General features: G+C 59.2%; 1 protein-coding gene across 8 annotated transcripts in view; it reads left to right on the top strand.

Annotated features, from left to right (window-relative positions):
* Positions 1-26,663, top strand: part of NAV1 (neuron navigator 1) — a 316,431-nt gene extending 289,768 nt beyond the window's left edge. For 5 of the 8 annotated variants that reach the window (XM_045012500.1, XM_045012505.1, XM_045012501.1 and 2 more), the window contains 20 exons: positions 197-249; positions 536-559; positions 674-751; positions 1,701-1,784; positions 2,441-2,552; positions 3,807-3,928; positions 4,566-4,574; positions 9,189-9,385; positions 9,921-10,086; positions 10,485-10,659; positions 11,095-11,186; positions 11,336-11,431; positions 12,065-12,224; positions 12,709-12,944; positions 13,642-13,796; positions 14,383-14,454; positions 15,074-15,270; positions 16,759-16,877; positions 17,233-17,430; positions 18,411-26,663. In XM_045012500.1, the coding sequence (XP_044868435.1) occupies positions 197-249; positions 536-559; positions 674-751; positions 1,701-1,784; positions 2,441-2,552; positions 3,807-3,928; positions 4,566-4,574; positions 9,189-9,385; positions 9,921-10,086; positions 10,485-10,659; positions 11,095-11,186; positions 11,336-11,431; positions 12,065-12,224; positions 12,709-12,944; positions 13,642-13,796; positions 14,383-14,454; positions 15,074-15,270; positions 16,759-16,877; positions 17,233-17,430; positions 18,411-18,506 (2,441 nt within the window). In that variant the 3' untranslated portion in view covers positions 18,507-26,663. The remainder of the gene's footprint in view (positions 1-196; positions 250-535; positions 560-673; positions 752-1,700; positions 1,785-2,440; positions 2,553-3,806; positions 3,929-4,565; positions 4,575-9,188; positions 9,386-9,920; positions 10,087-10,484; positions 10,660-11,094; positions 11,187-11,335; positions 11,432-12,064; positions 12,225-12,708; positions 12,945-13,641; positions 13,797-14,382; positions 14,455-15,073; positions 15,271-16,758; positions 16,878-17,232; positions 17,431-18,410) is intronic. The other 3 variants (XM_045012503.1, XM_045012502.1, XM_045012504.1) reach the window with 3 other exon arrangements.
* The last annotated feature ends 289 nt before the right edge of the window (positions 26,664-26,952 follow it).

The following is a 26,952-nucleotide window of genomic DNA, read 5'->3' as shown; positions in this document are numbered from 1 at the left end:
GGCTGCCCAGCTGAATGTGGCCCCTGCCTGTTACTTCTGCAGTACCCCTCCTGCCCCTGCCTCCCCATTCATCCCCTGCTGTGGCGCCCCACAGACCCCTCTGGGAAAGCCAGTGCTCCCCCCTTCCCCCCTCCCGCACTCTGAGCCAGGGCACGGTGGAGGGCTCCGTGACTCAGGCATGTTTGTTCTATTGCAGTTCACGGATCAGTGCTGTCCCTGGCCTCCAGCGCCTCCTCCACCTACTCCTCAGTAAGAGCTGCTCCCGCGGTCTCCCCGCCTGTGCCGGGGCGCTCCTGTTACCTGCACGTCTGGGGGGTGGGGCATGGGCCAGGCCACGCCCATGGGGCCTTGCAGGGGTGGCTGCAGCCAGCTGCTGTCTGGATGGCTTTGCGGGAGGAGCCCCAAGGTGGCTTGGGGCAGGGTTCAGTTCCATGCATGGCTCTGTCCCCGATCTCTGCCTGCGCCTCACTTCCCCCCTCTATCCTAACGCTGGCCTCTGTCTGTCTCTCCTTCCTGCTACACTGCGCTTTGCCAGGCGGAGGAGAGGATGCAATCTGAGGTACAGTGAGACCCCATTTCTCCACCCACCCTGACGGCTCGCTCCCGGCCCCCGAGGGGGGGAGCGGCCCACTTCTCCCTGACCCATTCCCCCTTTGCCTTCTCTCCCCTCCAGCAAATCCGGAAGCTGCGCCGGGAGCTGGAGTCATCCCAGGAGAAGGTGGCGACCCTGACGTCTCAGCTATCAGCCAACGTGAGTCCAGCCACAGCTCTGGGCCAGGCCTAGTGCTCGTCTGGAGTGAGGGGCATCATCAGAGGTCTCTGGACCCACTAAAATGCCAACTGTGCTAATATCCTAATGATGGGGGGAGGAGTGGTGGGGCATCGCCCCGGGGACAAGGCAGGGGTCAGGCGCACCCTGCCCCGGCGAGCAGATGACCCTGCCAGGAGCAAGGAGGGGAAGGCTCAACCCATGGCGGACGTGATGGGCAGAGCTGGTACCGAAGGGCGGGCAGGGCAGAGATGCAGAGGCCAGTGCCCAGCACAGGCACTCCAGCCTGTGCAGTTCTCCCTGGGACAGGAGCTGGTCGCGGAGGAGATGGGTCAGGGTAGCAGCTGCTGCAGCTGGCAGTGCAGTGTCCTTGGGGGTGGCTGAGCCCAGTGTGTCCCCTGTGCCCAGCACCCTCAACTGGCAGGTTGCAGGAAGTTGCCCGTTTTGACAGCACCCCCTGCTCTACGTTGTGGGGTGGGGTCACCTCCCCACTGAGATCATCCCCCCGCATGGCTGCTCTCTGCAGGGCAGGAGCGCCTCTCCGGAACCACACAGTGTCCCTATGGTGCGCAGGGTCCTTGGCACGCCGGGGAAGCCTGCTGCTGTGCGGGGGCGGTGTGGCCCTGGGAGATGGCCTGGTGCGTCCCAGCGGGAGAAACTGCACACACCATGTGGCATGGCATGGAGCGCAGCTGCTCTGGTCTGTGGTGTCGGCACCACCGGCTCCAGGACCAGAGGGGTCAGAGCGGCAGCCCCACCCCTCCCTTCTTGGGAGACAGCCTCTTCCCTGGGGGCGAGAGATTAGGGCTCTTCCCCGCCCTTGTTCCGAGAGACCGTGGCTATAGTACGGACCGGGCTGCTGCCGGTCCGGCTCCCCACTGTGCTCTCTGTTCCCCAGCTGAGTGTGACGCCCTCTCCCGCTGCCTTTCAGGCTAACCTGGTGGCGGCCTTCGAGCAGAGCCTGGTGAACATGACGTCCCGTCTGCGGCAGCTGGCAGAGACTGCGGAAGAGAAGGTGGGTGCTGCGCAGGGAGAGCTGGGCAGCTGGCGGGGCACTGGGGTCTCTGTGCCAGGGAGCAGGTCTAACCCCCCTCCCTCCACGGGGGACTCCTATTCGCTGGCACTCCCTGTGAGTCCCCTCAGAGGCAAAGGGGTTCCTGACCCGTGGGCAGGCCAGCTCCTCTGTCCAGCACCACCAGTGCCCCAGCCAGCCCACTGGGTGATGGGGAAACCTCTTCCCGGAGAAGGAGCAGAGCCTGCTGCATCCTCGCAGGAGGCTGGCTGTGCTGCGGGCTGATCCATGGGGGAGCTGTCTGACTGGAGACGCACCTACCCCCACACGTAGCGCCCTCGCTCGTCCCTGCTGGGTCTGACCTTCTCCTGTGTCTCTGGGTCTGTGCTGGCTGGTGCTGTGGGCTGCCCTGGAGTGGCTGGGGTCATTCCTGGACAGCAAGGTCTGGCCCTGGGGCACAAGCCAGACCCTCCTTTTCTTTTGGGCATCCCTGGAGGACTCTGGCTATTAACCCTGGAGGCTGGTGGCCTGCTGTGCCCAGCACCCGGCATGTGTCCTGGCTGAGGGGAGAGGCGCTTGCTGTGGGCGCGGGTTAGCGATGTCCCTGGCACCTCCACCCAACCAGGGACTACAGGGTATCTCCCCTGTGCTTCTGCCAGGACACGGAGCTGCTGGACCTGCGGGAGACCATCGACTTCTTGAAGAAGAAGAACTCGGAGGCCCAAGCCGTGATCCAAGGAGCTCTGAACGGGACCGACATCACGCCCAAAGGTGAGCCAGGCTCTGGCAGTGCTGCCATCCCCGCTTCTTGCTGCTGTGGACCAGCGCCAGGCCTGTGATCTAGACCCCTGGGTTGTGTGCTCGTCAAGGCAGAGGATCCAGATCCTCGCCAGGACGGGGAGGAAAGGGGGATAATGGGGTTCTGCTCATTTCACAGGAGCCGGGAGGATTAAAACACCCCCCAGTGCAATGTCTTGCATTCTCCCCCAAGGGAGATGGGGTGTCTTTTACCGCCCCAGCAAAGACCATCCTGCATCAGCCTCTCCCGTCTCTCAGCAGCACATGTCTGATCCGTGTCACTCTCACCGGGTCCTTGTGTATTTGGTGCAATATGTATGAGCATCTCTTTCAAGTCCAGGCAGGAGAGTCTGGAATCTCACTGAAACAGAATAACGTTGGCCGGTGATGAGAGAGAACCCTGCATGGTCTGTCAGCATGTCCCAGCGGGAGCAAGCTGCTGCTGTGCATGGCCTGTGCTGTTGCACTAAGAGCGGCTTGTTAATTAAACCAGCCGTTCACAGGGCACTGGGGCGCAGATCCTCAAAGGTCTCAAGCGCTGAGCTCCCGTTGATTTCAATGGGAGTTTGGCACCGAAGCACCTTTGGAAATCTCACCGTGGTGCTGAGCATTTGAAAATCTGGGTCTAATTCTTACAGTCTGTGCAAACCCAGCCTGCACACAGCCCTGTCACAGAATTGACCAGAGAACCCAGCCCCTTTGCTGCAGGACTGTGGGAATCCCAGCTTTCATTCCACACGTTTGTTTCTAGCTTTCCTGGTGCTTTGAAAGCCTGATCCAAATGTAACTGATGCAGAGATGTCTACCTGAGTCTGCAGAGAGCCTGAACCAATAGCTGAGAGTTGTGTACTGCCCTTATTTGCCACTATGGGGTTTTGATCCTTCCCTCTTGCCCCCAAAATTAGCAGGGTGCTCTAGGAGGACAAAGAACCATTATTAGATGGTGGCAAAATGTCTTAAAGCTCCCATAAGCACAGATTTCTTGGAGACAGCACACATCTTCACTTACGGGAGGAAAGGATCCCCATGGCGCTGGATGAGCGAGAAGCGAAGTGTAGAGAAATCCAGGGAAGCCGCTGCAAGGCACAGGAGCTGGGGAAGGTGCTGGCTGAGCCAGGGGAGCAGAGCAGGATAGATGGGGTGTGCGAATGGCCCCAGTGGGAAGGGCTCTTTGCCAACACGTAGATTCTCAGCCTCTCTCTCTGCCTTCCCTCCCTGGGATCCCAGAGCTGCGCATCAAGAGGCAGAACTCCTCCGACAGCATCTCCAGCCTCAACAGCATCACCAGCCACTCCAGCATCGGCAGCGGCAAGGATGCCGACGCCAAGAAGAAGAAGAAGAAGAGCTGGGTAGGTCAGGGGGGCTGGCAGGGAGGAGGCACGGAGGGAAATCGTGGCAGGATCTGGCCCAGGATCGGGCTGTCCATACTGTGTTCTTAGTGCACAAGGCACCCCAGCGGCATGGGGCTGGCCCCTTGGTGCCCCGGATTAGCATGCTGCTGTCTGCCCCGTGGGGACGCCGCAGGCCGGGACTTCCTCTCGGAAGTGCTTTGCCAACTCTGGCTCTGGGGCTGAGGGCCAAGTCGCCGGCTGGGCGGGGGTCGCAGCCCACCCGGGGAAGCTCCCCAGCCCAGTTCCAATACGTGTGCACCGTTCCGGACTGATCTCTCACCCTCCAACCCCACACTGGAACTGCTGGCTCCCACAATGCAGCCTGGGGGGGATGCAGTTGGACACAGCAGGGACTAGCCCGGTAGCCCTCCCATGCCAGGACTCCTCATGGGGGTCCGTTCCCCCTTCTTTCCAGCTCCCAGCTCAGGTAGAGGGGAAGGGCCGGCAGCAGCAGGTTAGAGGAGGCTGCCCTAGTCTCCAGGGCTCCCTAGCTGTGCACTGACCCCAGGCAGGGCTCTGAGCAGAGTGTGTGATTAAGTCTTGCTTTGTTTTGTTTTTTTCTCCCCCAATGCTGACCCCAACCCTTTTTTTCCAGGTATACGAGGTAAGTCTGACACCTTTCCCCTCCCCACCCTGTTCCCCGTGTTTTGCCCCCCGTCCAGGGCGATCGCTCATTTCCAGTGGGACAGCACTCATGAAACTAACCATTCCATCCATTCCACTGGCACTCACCACCCGTGGAGCATGGTCCATCCACCGGCGTTGCCGAGCCTTGCTACTCCGCTGGCTTGTTTTAGCTTTGAAGCCAGCTCCTCAGCCCCCATTGAGCTCTGGCCAAGGGTAGTTGGGCTCCTGGGTCTGAATTGTCAGAGGGGGCTAGAGCTGTTGGGTGCCCTTGAGTTTTGGTACCTGAAACACCTTAGTGGTCTTTGGAGAGATGCTCTGTCTCTGCCACAAGGCCTGGGGCTAAGGGCAGTAGTGGCTGGACCAGGTTCTCTGGCCTGGGCGGTGCAGAAGGTCAGACTGATTAATCAGAACCTGGAAACCTATGAAGCTGGGTACCCCAGCTGGCTAGTCGCTGATGATCATACAGGCCGCGCTCTGGACCTCCTCCTCTGGGTGAGGAGCGAATCCCTAGAGTGCTGCAGAGCCTGAACTTTCTGAATCTTTTGGGACTGTGACAGCGGGCTGCTTGGCACTTGTGGGATCCTTCTGCTGCCACTGGCCAGACTGGGAACACCCCAGGGCAGCTGTGATGATACCTCATGTCCCTGCGTCCAGGCGTCTGCGGGCCTCGCTCAGTCTGTGCAGGTAGCAACAGGTACAGGCCAGCCCCGAGCCCTCAGCCCGTTCCCTGCGTGTCCAGCCCCGGATGCACTGAGCATTCACCAAATTATCCGGCCAACTGTTCCTGATGAAACCACACGTATCAGAGGATCAGCCCTCTGCATAGCACCCCCGCTAAGATATATTTATAGCAAACACAAGAATACGTTCATCATCAAAGACAAGAGATTCAAGTCATGAGGATACTGGAAACAAGGTTACGCTGGAAACAAAATCATCATACGCTTTCTAGAGGCTAAACTGACCCTCCTGGCTAAAGTTTCTCTCACCCAAAGTTTTCGTCAGCATCTTCAGCCAATCCGGTTGACACCCCTTCCTCACCCTTACTCCTGGGTCGCCAGTGTCTCCACTCCCATCCCGAATCTGCTGAAACCAAATTGGACGAGAGGGCAAAGTTCTGCAAGCTCCTTCGTTTACTCAGCTCGAAAGGTGGCAGCATCTGGTGCTTGGAGGGGGGGAATTTGAGAGTCAGGAGATGTGGGTCTAGCCTGACTCTGCCACTGACCGCGTGGGGCTGTGGGCAGGTCACTGCCCCTCTCTGGTGACGGTGCCCGGCATTGCCACGTGCTCCGAGTAGATGGTTGCCGAATGTCCTTCAGCCCATAGGCACAGATTTATGGAGGCTGCAGACTCAGGCCCTAAGGTAGCACAGGGTCCCCCAGTGCACCCCAGTTCCTCTCAATGGGTGGTGTCCATCCTTGGAGGGAGCTGGGTCGCCCTCCTTCCCCTCTGAAATACGCAGCATGACCAGATATATTTTAATATGAAAATCTGTTGGCAAAGGCCAACTCCGCAATCCTGTGAAAGACCCCATTGTATTTCAGGGATACACACCCTCCCCAATCAAACTACATCTCCCATGATGCACTGCACCCACGCAATTGTTATAACGCACAGCCTATCCTGTCCACAGAAGAGACCATGCATCATGGGAGTTGTAGTCTGACTGGGGATTCTAGCCCATGAAGGAGGACAGGAGTATGAGGCAACTGAACTACAACTCCCATGTAGCACCATGGCATCATTTCAGAATCAAAATATTTCAGTTCCTGAATTTTGATGATTTTTTTTCCTGCTGAAAATGTTGCATTTTCAGCAGGGAGCCCGCCCTCCCGACCACACTGTCCAACCAGCTCTGCCCACCAGGCCTAGCCCACGGGCCGACAGGCTGATGCCCATCCCCAAGGCCCAATCCTGCCCTCTTTGAACCCAGCTTTGCATTGGCTCCAGTGGGAGCAGAACAGGGCCTTAACTTCACAGGAAAGGCCTGGTCCATATGAGTCTGTCAGCCATGCTGCAAGACCAGGGTAAGGAAAGGGCAATGTACAGATTGCCAGTCCTGTGACATGGCGTCTGGTGATGCCCCCTGCGATCCACAAGGGCCAGTTGGCATCCTGCAGTCGATCTGCAAGCTGCTCACCCCGCGGGATGAGTGCTAAAGGGGAGCAGCCTCCTTGAGTGATCTGGGGTTGGTGTGGGACTGCGAATGAGGCAGGCGACACCCCCATTTCAGAGTCCCGTCCGCCCATCGCAGCGTCTGGCCCCCTGAGCCGTCCTGTCAGTCGGTGTCTATGTTCTGTGCCCCTGGTGTGTGCGTGTGTGCATGCTGCATGCTCCATCTGGGGTGCGGATTGAGCAGGAGTCTGGGTCGCCAGGCCCGTCACGTGTTAGCAACCCCGCCGTCCTCCTTGCTGGGGAGGCTCATGCAGGGCTGGGCACGAGCAGCGTCCCCTGTCCGAGCCCTCTGAGTCCGGTGAGCCTTTTGGGGCTGGATTCCCCAACCTTGGGTTGGGTTCCTTGCACTGGCAGGAGCAGCTCCGTTGAGTTCAGGGGGGCGGGCGTGAGCCTTGCAGAATGGGGACATCAGACACCAAAGCGGACGGCTGCATGGGCATGGCCTTCTCCCTCATACCACGAGCCAGGCTCTTCTGTGATCAGAGCCACGGAGATGTTGGGTAGCACCACACGGGCCCCCAGCCAGCACGTGTTAGCACCGTGATTTGGCATCTGTGGTGCTTTTCCCCCATACTGGAGCTTCCCATCAGCTATGCCTGGCCTGGCAGAACAGACTCAAGCCCCCAGAGACAGGGACTGTGCTCTCCTTGCCTCACGCCTGCTGCCTTTCATGGCATAGCCAAGCTGGGCTTTAGGGGAATGGGACGTCCCACGCCCACCAGAACAGGATGTTCCTGTGCCAGGCTGTCCCCTAGCTGCGTGCAGTGGAATGTTCCCCCGATGCCATCCCGTTCGAATAGTATCCCTCGCCAGCCAATCTTCTGCGGGCGTAGAATCGGGGATGGTGATTGGCTGGAGAGGCGGTAAGGAGTTTCCCAGAGAACACTAGGACTGGGTATCCCGCATCAGAGACCCGAGGCTGATCTCTGCCTTCTGCACCCCTGGGTGTTGGCAGTTCCTGTCCCAGGAGTCCTGCACAGGGCAGCCGGTTACAGCTGCTTTGAGCTGAGCCAGCCCCGAACCAGATAGAGCAGCCGGTGCAGTAACAGGCCCACTGTGCCCTCCTGTAGGGCTGAACGGTGGAACCAGCGCCCCCAGCAAATCAGCGCTGGAAAGAGAAACCCCAAGTGCTGTCACTCAATCTGCCGCTCTCCCCACTATCCTGTGCTCCCCTGCCAAAGCAGGGAGGGGTCCCCGGAAGTGGGCTTGGATCACACGCCTCCCTCATATTGCAGTCCCCTTTCAGGGTCGTTTCAAATGAGGGTTGGATGACAGCAGGCCAAGGTCTTCTCTGGTCGGACTCCCCTGAATCCCGCAGAGTCCTGGCAGGGCTGGAGGTGCCCCAGGGCGCCTCCTGCTGCAGTGGAGCTGGCATGGCATGAGTGGCCCTGCCACTGTCACGCTGACCTGGGGTGCCAAGGGGTTGTGTGTGGATGCCCGAGAGCCGCCTCAAGGGGGCCTCTGTGTGTGCTGCCAGGGGGCAGTGATGGGACCTGCCCACGGCCCCGTGGGATCTTGTCCCTGGAGTGTAACGCGGATGTGCCTCCAGCACTGGGCACTGCCTTGCTGGCTCAGCCAGGCTTGGTGAGCGCCTGCGCTTGCCTCTGCTGCTGCTTGCTCAGACGCACCTCTGGATTCCATAAAGGGGAAGCGTGCCTGAGCGCTGCGGGCACGATGGGGCCTGCCCATGGGGGTGGGGATTCCTGGCTGCCCTCCGTCGGCATTGGAGGGTTTATACAGGGAGGCTGTTTCTCCTTCCCGGGAGCACTGGGCTGACCCGGGGCCCAGCAGAGTGCTGATGGGCCTGGAACTTGTGTAGCTGAACTTATGTAGCTGGGTCCCTCCGACTGTGCTGAAGCCCCCAAGGTTACAGCTTCGTCCTGCGCGGCCTTCGGTGGATCTGGGATTTGAGGATCTGGGCCCTAAGCATTGGGCAGCAAGTGAGGGCAACAGGGATGGAGGTCAGGGTGGGGGGCACTCTGCCATGCAAGGTCCCTATCCCCACTTAGGTCTGGAGGGACCCCGATATTTACAGTTGGCCCCTTATGGGTAGCATCCCTCTCCCCTGTGGGGTGGCTGAGTAGCCAAAGGAGGTAGCGCAGGGAGGACGTAAGAGGCGTTGACCCCTGGCTGGGGCTGGGTGACGTGCAAGACGGAGCGGCTATTTCCTTCTACCCAGGCAAGGGGATGCACCAGTCATCCTGGTCGGTCTCCCCCAGGGGGCCAGTGCAGCAGCAGAAGGGCTGGGGGAGCTGGAATCTCCCAGGAGGAACCCAAGATAAAGCTCTCTCTGCCAAGCGACCCTGGAGTTCGTCGCCTGCTGGCCAGAGCCGGGGTCAGGATGGGAGATGGCTGGTGTCACAGCTCAGGTGATCTGTGGTTTAACCTTTCCGGGTGTCGTCCTTGTCTCCCGCAGCTCCGGAGCTCGTTCAACAAGGCCTTCAGCATCAAGAAGGGCCCAAAGTCAGCCTCCTCCTACTCAGACATCGAGGAAATCGCCACCCCCGACTCCTCAGCCCCGTCCTCTCCCAAGCTGCAGCATGGCTCCACTGAGACCGCCTCCCCCTCCATCAAGTCCTCCAACTCCTCCTCCGTGGGCATCGATGCCACTGAGTAAGGGCAGCCCTCGCCCTGCGGCTGGCACGGGGCCAAATCCCCAGCTGGTGTAACCCAGTGATGCTGCATGGACTCCAGCTGGGAGCCTGGCCCATAGTCTCAGATTCCTGTGCCAGCTGCTCAGGCCCCAGGCCACGGTAGAGGGTACCCGGCACCTTCTCCCTGGGTATGGCATGTCTGGAACCCAGCACTGACCCTGGCCTGGTGGATTCATTGTCCTCAGCACTGCTGCTCTGGTTAGATCTGGATGGGGGTGGACAAGGCAGCTTGGCTGGCATTGTTTGCTTCCCTAGTGCTCGCTGGTCCTGCTGCCGCATTGGCACAGGAAGCCATTGGGGCATCGGCATTGGGTGGGCCCTGTGACACCCCCTTCCCCCCCCACCATTCCGGCTGCTGCTCAGCCTCCTCTGAAAGCATCTCTCAGACCCAGCAGTGGCCTCTGGGTGGAATTCGGGGTCACACCTTGCTTCAGCACCCCCTAGCAGAACACGTTGTGACTGGCCACCCTACGGGTGTCTTTTCCCCGGCGCAGGCTCTTCCAGGCCAACGAGGAGGAGGAAGAGCCGGAGAAGAAGGAGGTGTCGGAACTGCGCTCGGAGTTGTGGGAGAAGGAGATGAAACTGACTGACATCCGGCTGGAGGCTCTGAACTCAGCCCACCAGCTAGACCAGCTCCGTGAGACCATGCACAACATGCAGGTGAGGGCCCTGTCCCTGCGTGGGGAGCCACGGACCCACCGCAGAGTGGGCCTGGCTCATCGACCCTGGGCTGCTCCCCTGACCTGCCTCTTCTGGCCATTTCCAGCCCTCTCCCTGGTGGGGCACATGGCTAGGTGCGGCCAGGCACCACCCCCGGTCTGCTCTGGGGGCGTGTGCTTTGAGCACACGGTCCGGCCCGTAGCCTTTGATGATCGTGGGGCTGCGCTCTAGTCTCGTGGCATCGGGGCTCAGTGACTGTGCGGCACGGGAGAGGGGGTGGGCTGAGAGCCCTGCCGGAGCAGGCCAGGGTCTGTTTTCCCTGTGCTGGCAGAGCTGAGGGTTCCTGATCTGGGTCCATGGCCACGGGCTCTGCTCTGTAACCCCTGCCTTCTCCACAGCTGGAGGTGGATCTCCTGAAGGCCGAGAACGACCGGCTCAAGGTGGTCCCAGGGCCTTCGTCGGTCCCAGGCTCCATCCCAGGGCACCTCAGGAGCACGTCAGCCTCCTCGTCCCCACGGCGCTCACTAGGCCTCGCCCTCGCTCAATCCTTCAGCCCCGGCTTGGCAGATGCAGGTACCAGGGAGAGCGGAATGCATTGGGGATGGGCCCTCTGTGCAGCGAGTGGGCACCGCTGACCACAGCACAGAGCTGCAACCCACTCCAGGGCAGGGGTCTGGCTGCCTCTCTACCATGGGCTCTGCTGTGGGCTGGGGTCAGCCCATGCCCCACAGAGCCTGGGAGGAGCCACACAGTGGATGCAGGGGCAGGCGAAGGACTGATGTAGCAGCCCCAAAGGAGCTGGGACCTCCTGCCCTTGGGGCCAGATCCAAGGGTCCACCCCAGGGAGCTGGGGCGAGGGGCCTGACCCAGCCTCGTTGCAGGCACTGGGAGCTGTAGCAGGCTATGGGTCAGGCCCTGGCTCGCAGGGCTGTCGGGGGACGGCTGACGCCTGCTGCGGGGAGTGCGGCTTCCTGCAGCAAGCGGGGCTGACTGCTGCTCCCTCCCCAGACCTGTCGCCGATGGACGCCGTGGGGGCCCAGAAGGACGAGGTGACGCTGCGGATCGTGGTGCGCATGCCGCCCCAGCACATCATCAAAGGGGTAAGGACCCCGGGGCGCTGCCGGGCCAGGGCGAGCACACGACCCAGTTGGGGCGCATGGATGGCTCATGGTGGGTGGCCCATGGCTAGCAGGGCTGGGGCCAGGTGGGACGTCCCAGCTATGCTCATGCCTTTGCCTTTGGCTTTCAGGACTTAAAGCAGCAGGAATTCTTCCTGGGCTGCAGCAAGGTGAGCGGGAAGGTGGATTGGAAGACGCTGGATGAAGCCGTCTGCCAGGTGTTCAAGGTACAGACGCTAACAGACCCTCCAGACTCCCAGGGTTCGAGAGGTTTGCGGTGCTAGGGACCTGGGCCTTGGGTCCGCCCTGGTTCGGAGCAGGGCACGGCTCTGCTGTCGCTGCCCCTAGCCAGCCAAGAGGGGAGACACTTGCCTAAGGGGCCTGTAAATGCCTGTGCTGGATGGGTGGAAGCAGGGAGAAGGGGAGCCCATCTCCGCAGGTGTTGGACCTGCGCATGCGTCACCTCCCATGGGGGTGGGACCGTTCTGCCCATCCAATCGGCGTGGACCTCTCTCTCGAGTGGCATTCTCAGCTGATGTTGGAAGGCCCCTCCCTAGCACCGCTGGTGCCCCGGCCCCTCCTTGTCTCCTAGCTAAACCCCGGCCAGTGACACCCAGCTTATTGCGAGAGCTGCATGAGGCCCAGCAGCCCTGCGCTCCCACCCCTTGGTGGGACCTGTCCAGTGCCTGACGGGGAGTCTCACGCTGGCCCAGTGCGGTCTCCTAGTGCTGCAGGGTGGGGCCATGTCTGGTTGGGCTGGTGGGGAGCCCAGGGCTCGGATGGCAGGGGGCAGTGGATCAGGATTGAGGGGCAGCCAGGAGCCAGGGAAATGAGCACCGGCACTGCCCCTCTCTGCCCAGGACTACGTCACCAAGATGGACCCCGCCTCCACGCTGGGGCTGAGCACGGAGTCTGTGCACGGCTACAGCATCAGCCACGTGAAGAGGGTCCTGGACACGGAGCCCCCGGAGCTGCCCCCCTGCCGGAGGGGCGTGACCAGCATCGCCGTGGTGCTCAAAGGCCAGTACTGGGCGGGGAGAGCCGGCACCCCTGGAGACAGGGTCTGGCGTTAGCCCTGTGGGGCACAGTGTGTCCAGTGCTTCCCACCCCCTCAGTGCCAAGGGGCCACGGCTAAGGATCTGGGGAGGGACCCCAGGGGCCAGTTGGGGGCACTGGGCTGGGGCACTGGGCCCCATCTCCTCCCCTACTGTCTTCCCCCAGTAGCAGGCCCTGCCACTCCTGAGAGTCGGGCACCAGGAGCTGGGTGGGGAAGGGCTGGCCAGGCCCATAGCAGGGCTGCTTGCAGCATGGACAGGAGGCAGACAGGAAGGAGGTCCTGCAGGCTGTGCCCTGAAGGGGAGGGGGCCCTGGGGTCTCACTCAGGCAGCCCCCCCGGTCCTTGGGCTTGTGCTGCAGGGGCAGAGTCTAGCTCAGGTCAAGCTGGGGGTGGGACCCATTGCAAAGCCCCCAGCCGGTTGCTCTAACGCCCCCTTCCCCCCAACAGGCCTGAAGGAGAAGTGCGTGGACAGCCTGGTGTTCGAGACGCTCATCCCCAAGCCCATGATGCAGCACTACATCAGCCTCCTGCTCAAGCACCGGCGCCTCATCCTCTCGGGGCCCAGCGGCACGGGCAAGACCTACCTGACCAACCGGTTGGCCGAGTACCTGGTGGAGCGCTCAGGCCGGGAGGTCACCGAGGGCATCGTCAACACCTTCAACATGCACCAGCAGTCGTGCAAGGTGAAAGGCTCTGTGATGGCTGGCTGGGACCCGGATCCCTCTCCACACTAATCCCAGGAGAGCCTGAGAACTCCAGACTCTGCTGTCCCATCCCTGGGATTCCCCCCAAACTCTGCTGGTGCCCCTCAGTCCCGACCCACAGCCTCCATCCATCCAAGCCCCGGGATCCCCGCAGCTCAGTCCCGACCCACAGCCCCCTGCTGTCCCAGCCCTGGGCTCCCCACATCATGGCTCTGCCGGTCCCCCTCAGTCCCAACCCCCAGCCCCGGGATCCCCCACTGCAGCTCTGCCGGTGCCCTTCGCTCCCGACCCACAGCCCCCTTCTATCCCAGCCCCGGGATCCCCCCCCAGCTCTGCCCAGTGCCCCTCAGTCCTGACCCCCAGCCCCAGGATCCCCACACTGTAGCTCTGCTGGTGCCCCTCACTCCTGACCCACAGTCCCCTGCTATCCCAGCCCCAGGATCCCCCCAAGCTCTGCCGGTGCCCCTCGCTCCCGACCCACATCCCCCCCCCCCCCCCGCGCTATCCCAGCCCTGAGCTCCCCTCTAGCTCTGCCCAGTGTCCCTCAAACCTGACCCGGAGCCCCCCACTGTCCCAGCCCTGAGCTCCCCCCACACTGCTCTGTTGACACCCCATGCTCCTGAAACCCCTCGCTCCCTGCTGTGATGAGTGATTCACTCCCACTGTTCTATTCCAGGACCTACAGCTGTACCTCTCCAACCTGGCCAATCAGATTGACCGGGAGACGGGCATCGGGGACGTACCATTGGTCATCCTCCTTGATGACCTCAGCGAGGCTGGCTCCATCAGCGAGCTTGTCAATGGAGCACTCACCTGCAAATACCACAAATGGTAAGAGAGCCCCGCCCCCTGCGTGCTGGCTCCGCCCCCTGCTTGGTGTCGCACCAATGGCGTTCAAGCCTTGGACCCTGCTGCGCCCCCCAGGTAGCGCCCTGTGCCCAGCACCTGGCACCGCTCCGGCAGGGGTGGGGCTGTTCGACCCAGCCGCAGCTCTCTGGGGATCGACAGCCCCTGGGCCCCCCAGCCCCGCTCCCCAAGCCCCACACCCTGCGCTTTGTGGTGTGGAATGGAGCATCAGGACCCCAGCCTGATCTCACCCAGGGCATGGGGCGGGGACGACACTTAGGCTCCATGGTTGCAGACCCCCCAGAGGACAAGCCCAGGGCCAGTATTCTGCCCGAGTCCCCTGGCAGATCTCCTGGGTGGCAGGGAGGAGGCTGTGGACTGTTTTCTGGGCCTCTCTCCCACAAGATGGGGGGCAGCAGGCCAATCTCTCCTCCTGCCTGAAGGGAGAGACCGTGGGATCGCTGCCCCTTCCTCTCCCCTATGCCAGCCCCAGTGGGTGACAACGTTTACCCCAAAGCAGGGGGCAGCTGTGCAGAATTTCATGAGGCCCTGTCTGTGTGTCTCTCCCCAGCCCCTACATCATCGGGACGACCAACCAGCCTGTGAAGATGACCCCAAACCATGGCCTGCACCTCAGCTTCAGGTACCGGGGACCTCAGGGCCTTGGTGGGGGGAAAGATCCACTCTGTGGGTCCCTGCACGGCAGCTGGACTCTCCTCTGCTTTCTGCCCTGGAGGCCCAGGCTGAGCAGGGCCCTGGACCTGACCCCTCCATCCCCGGAGGGTGCTGCTTCTGTGCCTGCCCAGCCTGGGATCCAGGGGCTCCCATGCTGGGGGGGAGCCATGACCTGCTGGGGATGTGGCACAGGCCCGATCCTGCTCCCGCTGGCCAGGGAAACAGATCCCCCCCATCAACCCCAGTGGGAGGCTCTGGAGAGTGCTTGAGGCGTGCGTTGGGAGGCAGCGTTTTAGGAGGCTTTAGGGTGTGCACTGCTGGGGTTGCAGTGCATGACATGGCTCCAGGAAGCTCTGGGGATGCAGGGGCCATGGACTGATGCTTGGGGGTACAGAGCACTGGGGATGCTGGAGCTGATACCAGGGGTAGAGTGCAGAGGGTGCTGGGGCTGGTGCCTGGGATACAGTGCACAGGGGGCTGTGGCGGGGTGCAGGGGGCAATACCTGGGGGACAGGTGATGCGCAAGGCGGCATGGGGGGTGATTGTTTTGTCCGGATGTGCAGCGCTGAGCCCTCCCTGTCCCCCAGGATGCTGACGTTCTCCAACAACGTGGAGCCAGCCAATGGCTTCTTGGTCCGTTACCTGCGCCGGAAGCTGCTTGAGTCGGACAGCGACATCAACGCCAACAGGGTGGAGCTGCTGCGGGTGCTGGACTGGGTGCCCAAGCTCTGGTACCACCTGCACACCTTCCTGGAGAAGCACAGCACCTCAGACTTCCTCATTGGTGAGCGGGATGGGAGCCGAGCTGGCAGGGCCTGGGCGGAGACAGGAAATGGAGCAGACCCGCTATGGCCCAGGGATTGGCTCTGCAGCTCCCCCAGCTGGCAGTTTCTCTGCCACTGGCCTTCCCACAGGGGAGGAGCCTGCAGGAGGGGGCAGGGCTAAATGCTTTGCCCCTTCTAGGCAATAATCAACTTCCATTGTCTGCCTACTGAGTCATTGGCAAACCTACCACTGACCTGGAAATGAGCCAAAGCCATCCCCCTGCACTGGCCTGATCTGTTGGCCAGGGTCTTGCAGCACAGCAGGAAGTACCGCCTTCAGAAGGCAGGACTTCTGAGAGTCACATGGCAGAGTCAGAACACAGGAGCTCCACCCCCCTGGTGAGGTGGGCGGGGATTTGGAGTCCAGTTAGGATGAATGCTAAGATGGTGCTGATACTTTTTTTTTGAACTTCCAGGCTGTTTTTTCTTGAGAAATTTCCTTTTTTCCCCAAAACCAAACATTTTTGACCATTTTTTTTTGTGGATGACATTTCATATTGAATTTTTCGTCAAGATTGTTACCAAAAAACATTAAAATTACTCATCACCTGAAACCAAGTGTTTGGGGTGACTCAAAGATTCCAAGACCCATTTTTCAATTAGGGTTTTGATAAAGATTTTAATTAAAAAAAAAAAGTCCTGGGAAATATTTCAGAGTTCTGGGAAAGCAGCTCCATTTCTATCCCTGCCCAATCCCAGCACTCTTGGCGTTTGTGGGTGGATTATTTTTGCCCTGTTTCCCCCAGCTCCACTCAGGAGCTTTCACTTTGTTATACAGCCAGCCTGCCAGGGTGTTTCCTGCGGAGGGGGATCTGGTCCCCTGCCCTGGGTCCCTAATGGCCTCTCCTCCACCAGTGTGCCGTCCCAGAGGCAGCTGTATTTCAGTGCATGTCTCTCTGATTTGTAAAGCCCTTAGGGTGAAAGATCCAAATTCCGGGGGATGTTTTCAGGGAGCTGCTGCCCAGCAGTGCCGGATAACATTCCCAGTGCCACCGTCCTGCTCCGTCCCCAATGACCCCTGCCCCAGAGATAGCTGTGGCAAACAGTTTGGGGTGGGTGCATCCAGTGCATCCTTTGCACGGGGCAGACTGGCCACTTGGTCAGAGCGCTCAGCTCCAGGCGAGGGTTGGGAGCAACCTCTGCCCAGGCGCCAGCGCTGTGTTTTCCATCACAGCCCTGCTGGGGTTGGGGCTGGGATCATGGCTGAGGCTGGTCCAAGTCCTTGGGGAGGGGACAGGTGTTCCGGGTTGAGAACCTCCTAGGGGCAGGGTTGAGGCACCTTCTGGGATCATGGTTCCCTTGTGGCTGTGCAGGCTGGAAGGAGCTGAGACCTGGTAGCCAAGGACTGGGGAGGTGCACGGCAGGTCCTAGAGGCCAAGTCGGATGGGGGGGCTTGTGTATGCTCGGCTCACCTCACTGGCCTCTCCTTGTCCCCTCCCCTCCTGCAGGCCCCTGCTTCTTCCTGTCCTGTCCCATCGGGATTGAGGATTTCCGGACCTGGTTCATCGACCTGTGGAATAACTCCATCATCCCCTATCTGCAGGAGGGGGCAAAGGACGGGATCAAGGTACCCGGCCGAAACCTCTGCCTGCCAAGCGTGGGCTGAACACCCTAGCCCCAGAAGAATGGCCCTGAGCCTTCTGCCCCACAGCCAGGAGAATGACCCACAACAGAGCTGGCAGAAGATGAGGAGGGCTGGGCTGGGCAGGGTCGGGATTGAGGGGCACCAGCAGAGCTGGGTATTAGAAGGTTGTCCAGTCTCTGCCTGTGCTAACCCTGACCTTCCAGTCCTTCCCTGTCCTGAGCCCCACTGTCCGTCAGTGGGACTGAGCTGCAGCTGCCTCCGTGGGGCAGTTGGGCCCCCAGTGCCATGAGCATTGAGCCCTGCACCCCCTCACCCAGTCTCTGCCCCACCCTTTCAGGTCCATGGCCAGAAAGCAGCCTGGGAAGATCCCGTGGAGTGGGTCCGGGACACCCTGCCCTGGCCATCAGCGCAGCAGGACCAATCGAAGCTGTACCACCTGCCCCCGCCCAGCGTGGGGCCCCACACCACAGCCTCTCCCCCGGAGGAACGGACTGTCAAAGATACCACGCCCAGCTCCTTGGACTCCGACCCCCTGGTATGGGCCGCTTCCAGTAGGGGGCGCGAACGAGCATGTGGGAGATCAGAGCCTGCGAGATACGGGGGAGGTCACAGAGGCAGCGGGGGGTAGGGCAGTGTAGTAATGGCTGGGTAGGGGGCCCTGGAGGAGAAGGGGGTTACTATGGGGAGGGTTGGTGGGGAGCACAGGGGCATCCCGGAGGCCAGCTGGCTGGTGGGGAGGTGAGTCCATCCTCCCCAGGTGTCTGTCCATACAGCATCACAGAGCAACCCCCCTCCAGGGGTGTCTCAGGCTGGAGCCGCTCCCCAGAGACAGATTCCATTGAGCACGTGGCTGATAGCGGGGCCACTCCGTATAACGGGTGATGGGGGGAGCAAGCCAAAACGCATGGCACATGGGGCCCAGTACAAGCAGGCTGGTATCTGGCTTGGTCTGCAAACAGGCATCCCTCGTCAGCCCTGCAATGCACAATACACAGCCCATCAGACCGAGAGAGAAGCATCTGTTACCCCCTGCCTGGAAAGAACCCACCCGCCCAGCACCCCTCCTGGGCTGACCTGCCTTTCCTTCCAACCGTAATTTTCAGTGTAGACACGTAACTTCTTCAGTCTTCGCCTTACTCACATTTTGCAATGCTTATGAGGAGCAGCAGGCTACTGGCTCTGTCATGACCTCACATTGCCACCCTCTGGTGAACTCATGTGTGTCTACGTGACCCAGGGGATCCGTATGAAAATCTGTGTACCCCGTGCCAGTTGGCACCGAGAGGTTCCTGGGTCACAGAGCTCCAGCTGAAGGATGGGAATGTGGGGTGGGGACTCCGCAGGTTGGGAGTGGCGGGCTCTGGTAGAGCTGAGGGCTGGTGCAGGATTGGAGGACTGGACTGGCTGACAGTCAAGGGCGAGGGGGGCTGTGGGTCAGGTGTGGGGGGTGCTGGCCGTGCCCCGCTGCAGACGTGCCTGGCTAACCCACTCTCGGTGCCCTTGCCTCCTGCGCAGATGGCCATGTTGCTGAAGCTCCAGGAAGCAGCCAACTACATCGAGTCTCCGGACCGAGAGACCCTGGTGGATCCCAACCTGCAGCCAACGCCGTGAGGCCTTACTGCACCGGGGAGGGGAGCTCGCCGCCCTCGGCCGCCAGCTGGTTTTGCTTTTCATTTGGTCTCCTGGGAGTGCGCGGCCGGGGCTGGAAAGCGGCGGGGACGTGAGGCTCTGGCACATCCCCTTTGGGCATGGGGGCAGCGGGGCTCGACCCCCAAGAGAGCGCAAGGCACCCGCCTCCCAGCCTGACTCTGGTGGTAGGAGAACCCTGGTTTCTCTTCTTGGTTTTTCTGTCTCTGTCGCAAACTCTGTCCAAATGCAGCCAACACAGACTCCCCGGCACCAACGGGCAGGCACCTGCATGGGGCGGGGTCGCTGCGGGACCCCTCCCAGGGTGCGGCGGGGGGGGCAGGGAGGAGCATGCAGCCCCAGAACAAGAGGATTTTTTTATTTTAATGAAATAATCTACGGGGCAAAGAGAAGAACAAATTCCTGATGAACGTGTCTGAGTCGCGCTGTCAGAGACCCACTGGCTTCCGCTGTCTCCCGTGCCAACCACCCCACAAACTCCAGTGCAAGCGAAGGCCTGGGAGGAGGAGGCGGACTCTCAGCTCTGTCTTTGTACGTCCCTTATTTAATCTGCATGACCGTCATTTAAACCAGGACTTCCCAACAAACCCTGCTTTGGATAGATTATTTCCCCCCGCCCCCACCCACCCATTTGATTTGGACAGAGTTCAGCTCTTCCTTTGTTCCTCTGGTTCTGGTTGGTTCCTCCCCGTTGCTGCGGCCCGAGGAGGGTCAGGCAGCCTCACATTGAGTCGATTCCTTTTTTCCATTTCCGTTGGACTCATTTATTTTTGTAGCTGTTGTTTTTCTCTCCCCCCTACCCCCCTGCCCCCAGTCACCTCGGTGATGAAACTGGTGCTGACTGGATGCTCTCCAGTAACTGATTCCCCCCTCGCAGCTCCTGTCAGACTCAACGTGGCTTCAGTCGGCAGCACAATGCTCACAAAGAAGCACAACTGGCTGGGGGGGTTCCCCTCCCCATTCCCCACTTTGTGACACCCATCTTCCATAAGCACAAGATGCCCGTAGCCGGGGGCCAGGCCCTGGTAGTGGGAGCTGAGAGACAGTGCTGCTGCGGCCCCTGGCGGCTCAAGTCCGAGGGAGTAGCCAGAGATGGTGACAATCTCCCACCAAGCCAGCAGAGCTGGTAGCGTCCGTCCCCCATGAGCGTTCCCGGCTGGATAGGGTAGAGGGTGACAGGACATTGAGGTGAGGGGGCTGGCAGAGGAGGCCCTGCCTATGACACATCTCCATGCATGGTTAGTGCATGCAGAGCTCTTGCTCCGTGTCCAGCATAGAGATCTCAGTAGCCGTTAGGTGGATCTAGACAAGGGGTGGGCAGCATATGGGCCTCCCTCCTCCATGCACAGCAGCAGGGGAACCAGGGAAAGAGCCCCCTCCACCTCCCCCAGTCAGCGCCCTTGCAGAGTCCTTCCTCGTTTCCCTCTGGCCCCAGGACAGGCTGGGAGCGTTGGCTTAGGTCCATCCATGCGGTGGGTTCAGTACCGCTGGTGTGCATTACATTGCAGGGGTCTCTCGTCTCAGGAGTTCCAAGTTGGTTTGGATGGCACCATCCCACATCTGTCATCGATAGCTTTCTGGACATCAGAAGGCCATGAAATAGCCTGAGAGAGCAGCCCTAGACATTCAGGCCAGAGGGAACCATTCTCATCTCTGCTCAGCACCTGCATATCACGGGCTAAAGGACTCCCCCCCGCCCCGCCCCCCATTCTTGCATCTAGCCCACAGCTTGAGTGTGATGGCTTAGAAAGAGACACCCAGTCTTGATTTAAAGGCTCTAAGTTGTGGAGAATGTACCCCAGCCCTCGGTGACCATGGGACTTGGTGATGTTCAGACACGTTCTCTAGGCAACTACTCCCCCAGGGCCATTCATATATTCAGCCCAGGAGGCCAGTAACTTGTGGCCCGAGGGATAATCTCAGCCCAGTGGGTGCTGTTTCCTAGCAATCGAGACAGACTAGCACCTCGGGTTGAGTCTCTGGCAAGCGGCCTGTGGTCTTGCTTGGAATTCAGCCTGAGCTGCTCAAGCTGAGCTGTGGGCGGAGGCCCGTCCCTTCCCCGGAGCAGGAAGCTGCCAAGGGCTCTCCCTCACCCAGGACCTCACAGGGAGCAGAAGCCCCCGTCTGGGAAGCTGCCCTGCCTCGTGCTGCGGACTGAATCTGCGCTGCTGTCCCTGCAAGCTGTGAAGAGCCAAGCCAAGACCTGCAAAAGAAATATGCAACTGTACAGCCAGAAGAGGTGGCTGTGGAATGGGGGGAACGAACCATGGTGCTGCAATGCTGCCTTATTACCTCTGCCAACGGAGCAGCCTGGAGCGTATGAGGCAAGGGCACGTGTTGGCCAAATCATTGGGTACGTGGCTGGACCCCAGCCCATGAGCACCAAACAGTCAATATGTGTAACCAGGGGAAGGGAGGGGGGGCATGTTTAACCCCATCTCTGCTGGTGCCTGCGGTGCCCCGTCCTGCATAAATGTTCCACTGATGTATGTTCAGGGACCGCCAAGGCCCGCACCGCTCTCCAGCGAGCAGGGAGGAAAGCCGAACTGGAAACGCAGTCCTGGCCCCACTGCACTCCCTGCTGTGGAGTGCTGGGCTCCGACTAGCACCGACCCCAGCTCCCCTATGGGCTGGGATAGGTCGATCCGTGTCCAGCTCCATGAGTTGGAGGGGTGCCTGCTGCTAACAGAGATGCATCCCTGGCCTCTGCCCACTGTGCTCGGGTTTGACATCACTGCCGTCCGTGAGCTGGGTCTCATGAGCGTCTGTAACCAGGCAGTTCTGGACCAGGTCTCTCAGCCTCCAAGGACCTGTCGGAGCCCAGGACCCTGCTTACACTTCCGGGGGTCCAGAGAACCTCACCCAGGGATTCCTGCCGCCAGCCAAAGCTCATGGTTGGGTTTAAGTGGATCATGTAGAGAGACACCCAGTCACGATTTCAAGGCTCCACGTGATGGAGAATCCACCCCGTCCCTATGTGACAGTGGACATGACTTACAAATACGTCCTCTAGGCGAACTCGTGGCCCTATCGCGCTCCACCTGGTGCCACCCACAGCCAGAGCTGCTGCGCCAGCCTTGTCTCTTGACAGGTCTGATCCCATGGGCCAGCCCTGCCCAGGTGCCTATGCTGTCCCATGCAGCTTGCCGCTTGTGCTGGGGAGGTGGCTATAGGCACACGCTGGTGAACAACGCACGAGTGGAGGAGAGAGCAGTAGCTCCGATCTTGGCTCTCCCTATCCTGCAGCCTGTTGCGTTGAGTTCACCCTGGTGGCGATGGAGGGCGGAGGTGTGGAGTAGGGGAACCAGTGCCCAATGCTGGTGGTTACTGGAGCCCCTGTGGATCTTGGTGGGGAGGGCAGGGCAGTGGGCTCCTGGCTCGATGAGCAGCCCCGCAGCGGGGAGCAAGGGTGAACTTCGCTGCTAGTGCGTGGGGCAAACCTCCACCAACATGTCAGAGGCAGAGTGCAGTCAGCTGCCTCCCCTTCAGCCTGGACCCACTGCCCTGCCTTCCCAAAGGGCATCTCTGGCAGGAGGCAGGTGCTGCTGTCTTTCCGCTTTGCTTTTGCTCAGAGACGACACAAAACAACACCCGTCCTGCCTTTCTCAGTTGTGTGCTATCTTGGGGTGCAGGGCTTGGGGGGTTTGGCACATGGCGCCTCTGGGTATGACCGAGGCCTGTGCACAGAATCTCTCTGTCCCTGACTCTCCGAGGGCTTAAAACCAACCCAAGAGGCCTTTTAGTGTAAGGAAAATCTGGCCTGGTGCATTTCCCCACTTCCCCCGCTCCCCCCAGAAGCTGTGTGTGTGTGTGTGTGTGTAGGTGCAGGGGGGCGTTCCCACTGAAATGTATCTGTGACCCTCCCAAGGGCAGACCCTTGGACTGGCGCTGCCAGGGATTTGCAGCAATGTCGTGTGCAGATCTAAGGTGCTCGCTTCGCTCTCTGTGTGTAATCGTGGACACGTGTACCCTGTCAATGTAACCCAATACGTGGGGGTGCCTGCACAACACTGGGAACTTGGGGGGGGCGGGGGGGGAGGATAGGTTTGGCTGTAGCAGAAGGTTTCATTGGCTGGTTTAATGTGCACAATCCCCGTGGGCGCTGGTTTTTGCTACTCTTGGCTATGAGCTTTACCTCACGCAGATCTGCTGATGATATGGGCCAGCCCCTCGAGTGGTGGAAATCGGTCCAGCTGCACTGGAGCATTACGCCAGGGGTGAAGCAACAAATGGACACAGATGATGTCCGTGGCTCTTAACAATGGAGGTAGAATCCGTGCGAACAGAGATGGGACCCCCCATGCTTTTCTCCATCTAGCCAGTCCTGCAGACTCTGGTCTCCAGGGCTTTGGTCTGTGATCTTAAACGACTCAAGCAATGGCCCAGACACCTCTGCCCCAGGGTGACGGTTCCAGACTGATCCCTCATACTGCTGAGAAATTTGCTTTTGCTCAAAACTCCCATTGTCCCAACCCACATGATTCCTCCTCTTCCATCAGCGCCTTTCCAAGAGTTGTGGGCAATTAGCAGGCCCTCGCTGTCTCTTAGTCACTGCTTAGCAAAGCTATTAATACTGAGTTCTCTTCATTCTTCCCCCTACTGTTCATCTCTCCAGCTCCATCCTCACTGGAGCTGCTCATCTCTCAATTCCCTTTGCTTTGGTATTAACACCGACGTTATAGGAGCAGCCAGAGAGCCCATTCAGGACTGGGGCCTGGGTGTGCTGCACAAACTCTCAGCAAGACTGAGGTCAAGAGCCTCAAAGATATTTCGGGTTTCAGAGTAGCAGCCGTGTTAGTCTGTATCCGCAAAAAAAACAGGAGTACTTGTGGCACCTTAAAGACTAACAAATTTATTTTAGCATGAGCTTTCGTGAGCTAAAGCTCACTTCTTCGGATGCATAGAATGGAACACACAGACAGGAGATATTTATACATACAGAGAACATGAAAAGGTGGAAGATATTTCGGTGCTTGACTCCTATTGGTTTCTGGGTCATGGTCGAAGAAAAATCATTGGCATCTTTCAGGCAAAGATGAGCCCAACGCCAAACCCAAGATTTCCCCTCCCCCCCCCCACGGTTGGATTCAGAGCGGGATTCACACTGGGCAGCTGGGCCCTGTCTCAAAGGGAGGTGCCGTGTTCTGGTTTTCAGTGTTTGGCAGCACAGATAGGGTGACCAGACAGCAAGTGTAAAAAATCAGGACGGGGTGGGGGGTAATAGGTGCCTATCTAAGAAAAAGCCCCCAAAATCGGGACTGTCCCTATAAAATCGGGACATCTGGTCACCCTAATTCCAGGTGGCTGGGTAATGAATTCCCCACTAGAATCCAGTGATCCCACCCAGAGGTTTCTTTTACGCTCCTTGTGGCTTCCATTTTGGAGACCTGGGTTTGAAGGCGCTCAACAGCTGTCGCTCCTGGGGGGACTCTCCCAGGTGCGTAGGCACCTCACCCCCATTTCATTTCAGTGGGCGTGAGGCACTTGAATCCCTTTTGAGGATCGGGGCCCTAGGCCTTAATTTCTTGCCCAACCGCACCCATTATTTCACCCTCCTCACCGTGGCCAGGCGTCCCTGGGAGTGCACCAGCACTGGGCTGGGTATGGCCCAGTTGGGTGCCTGGGACCCAGCTGCGTTTTGTAGGCTTTGAATCAACCCTTGGCCTCTAGCTCTGGATTCCAGGTTTGCACCCATTCCTGGTGAGGAAGGAAGAGCCAAGAGGTCACGTATTAAACCAGCCAAGCCCCCACGGGCAGGAACGCAGCAAGCTGCATGGCACGGGCAGTGTCTCCGCCAGTGCGTCTCTACAGGGGGAGCCCTGGTCCTTGTCTGTCCACTCTGTATCATGGCACGTCCCTGCTGCGCCATTCCCTAGCTCCGGATGAGCCGGGCACTTTGCACAGTGATTTACCCACCGCGTGCTGGGCTCAACATGGGGGTTTTCTCTCATTTGCCTTTTCTGTTCACACTGTAGGATAAGGACACACTGTAAATAGTGCTGTACCCGGAGGCCCCGGGTGAGTTGGACGGGGCCCGGCCCCACCTGTCTGTCCCTTTTTGTACTATGTGTGAATAACTGTGCTGTGCTGACTCATGTTTCTGATTGTATGAGACACTGGCCCAGCAATCGCTATAGGGCAGTAGCAAGAACTGGGGGACACAAGCCCTGCCCCATCAGCCTGGGACTGCCCCCCACCTGCCCCCTTGCATGGGCTACAGGAACAGCAGTGCTAGAGAGGGCAGCACAGAGGACAGGAGGGCTTCCAGGGCCTGATGCTGAGAGCTCATGGGGGGTGGGGGAAGAGGCCTGTTTCTAACAGGCTACGGCTGGGCGTTTAAAAGGAGCCTAAGGGCATGAGCCCCCCAGCTCTCCTTGAACCACATCTGGGTGCCTCACTCCCAGAGCCCTTGGCTGTTGCCTGTGGTCCGGCTCCGTCCCTAGGAGCAGCCCTTGTCCATCCAGCATGGGGAGACCCACCCAGAGTTGGAACCAACTCTTTCCTCTGCCCCTGCCTCCCCCCCAAGCTATGGTTTCCATTCCCAATTCAAGTGAGGCTCCCCTGCCTTCCCCCTCACCAGGCACCCCATAATTAAGGGAGCTCGGTGCTCGATGTTGGGAGAGCAATGGGGTGCTGCCCGCTCACAGCTGCTGGGCGAGGCCTGAAGGCCTGAGCTGACCCTCTCGAGGGAGGATTTTAAAGAAACAGGCTCAAGTCCCCACTTTTACAGGGGAGAGGGGGGGAGACATGGTTGACTTTAATGGCGTTACTCCTGATTTACACCAGAGGGAGTGAGGGGGAATCGGGCCCGTAGGGTGATAGTATATATGATTAGCCTCAGCAAGGAGGGATGCAAGGTTGGAGATGCCAAAGTGCTAATTACATTTTACTGGCCAGCTCATCAGCTGCTGCAGGTCAGCAGATGTGGACTTCAATGGAGCGCTGCCCATTTACACCAGCTGAGGAGTGAGCCCTCCATATGGACGGGGCAGGGGAGAGAGGACTCCTGTGAGAGCGAGCAAACAGCCTGGGGCCCAATGCTCCAGCCCTGCAGAGAGGGGCTCAGTGCTGGCTGCCTCCTTTAGCAAATGCAGGGCCTGCGGGGGGCAGAGGGGCGGGAATGTGGGGCCAGCCTTTGGAGCTGTCCTAACTTCAGCCCCTGCTTTGCAAAAAAAAATAAATAAATAAAAGGGGGGGAGATTGTGGGAATTCCACCCATCAGTCCATGAGCAAGCCAAAGGGAGACAGTGGCTGGTTCCTCCGAGCTCCGCCTGCAGCGTTGGTGCTAAGATACCCAGGGCCTTGATGCCCACGGAAGGCAGAGTGAGGCTATTGGAAAAGCTGACAATTGCACTAATTCATCCAACCATTAGCCAACCTAACGTCCCTTCCCCACCTCCCCTGTCAAAGACATTGATTAACCCTTTCTGTCCCCCCCGAGCCTGGGCTGCACTCCATCAGGGGATGGAGTTAGGATTCCTCCAAAATCTTGTGTCTCCTTGACCCATTAGCGATTGCTGCCGGGTGGCCCAGACCATACGAGTTTAGCTTTTTTCTATTAAAAACAAACCAATCTTTTTTTTATTGAATTAAAAAAAAACCTGAAATGGACGAATTCCTGTTTTAGATGAGCTGTATAATTGATGAGGTTCTGTGTTTCTTAACTGCATGGTATTCTGCTGAGGGGGTTTTATAGCACTTTTTAAATTTCTCTTAAGATTTTGGTCCAAATTTCTACTGCTTTCTCTCTCCTGTCTGTCTTTGCTTTCTCCTTTCCTTCTCAAAGAGATTCTTTGTAGACTTGCTCCATTTTATACCTGATGTGACACGACAAAAAGCCGCGAGTCAGACATTGTACATAGCTGCGGAAACAATCATGGGACACCAACACGAGCTGGACTGTTTCCAAGATAAATCGTTTTTACTTAAGTTTAAAAATTTTAAAAAGAAGAAGAAGAAGCCAGAAACAGGCTTTTAAAATAATAATAATAAAGACAGAGAGCAAAATACAACCTTCCACCTACTCATCTCTTGCTGCCCAAGCCAGTCACACCAAATGGCATGTCTCCTCTGGGGTCATCTGTCTAACACCTTGGAAGTTCAATAAATTTATCTCCTGTACTATTTGTCTGTTGGTCCTATTTATCCCAGGAAGGGGGGGGGGAGGGGTTGTCTCTAAGCCCCACCCCTACCCCTTGATCTGACTCCTTTGCTAATTACTATCATATTGTAATGGGGAGGGGACTTAAGCCAGAGAACACTGCCCTCTACTGCATAGAATCAGAGCTGTTCAACTGTGTGTCAAGCTGGGATGCATAAACAGGAATCTCAAGTAGGAGCAGAGAGGTTATTTTCTCTCTGTATTTGGCACTAGTGCGACCATTGCTGGGATCTTGTGTCCAGGTCTGGT

This window comes from Mauremys mutica, chromosome 4, assembly GCF_020497125.1.
Source record: "Mauremys mutica isolate MM-2020 ecotype Southern chromosome 4, ASM2049712v1, whole genome shotgun sequence".
In the NCBI taxonomy this organism is placed as follows: Eukaryota; Metazoa; Chordata; order Testudines; family Geoemydidae; genus Mauremys; species Mauremys mutica.
Note: the sequence above shows the minus strand (reverse complement) of the source record. Positions and strands in the feature narration are given on the sequence as shown.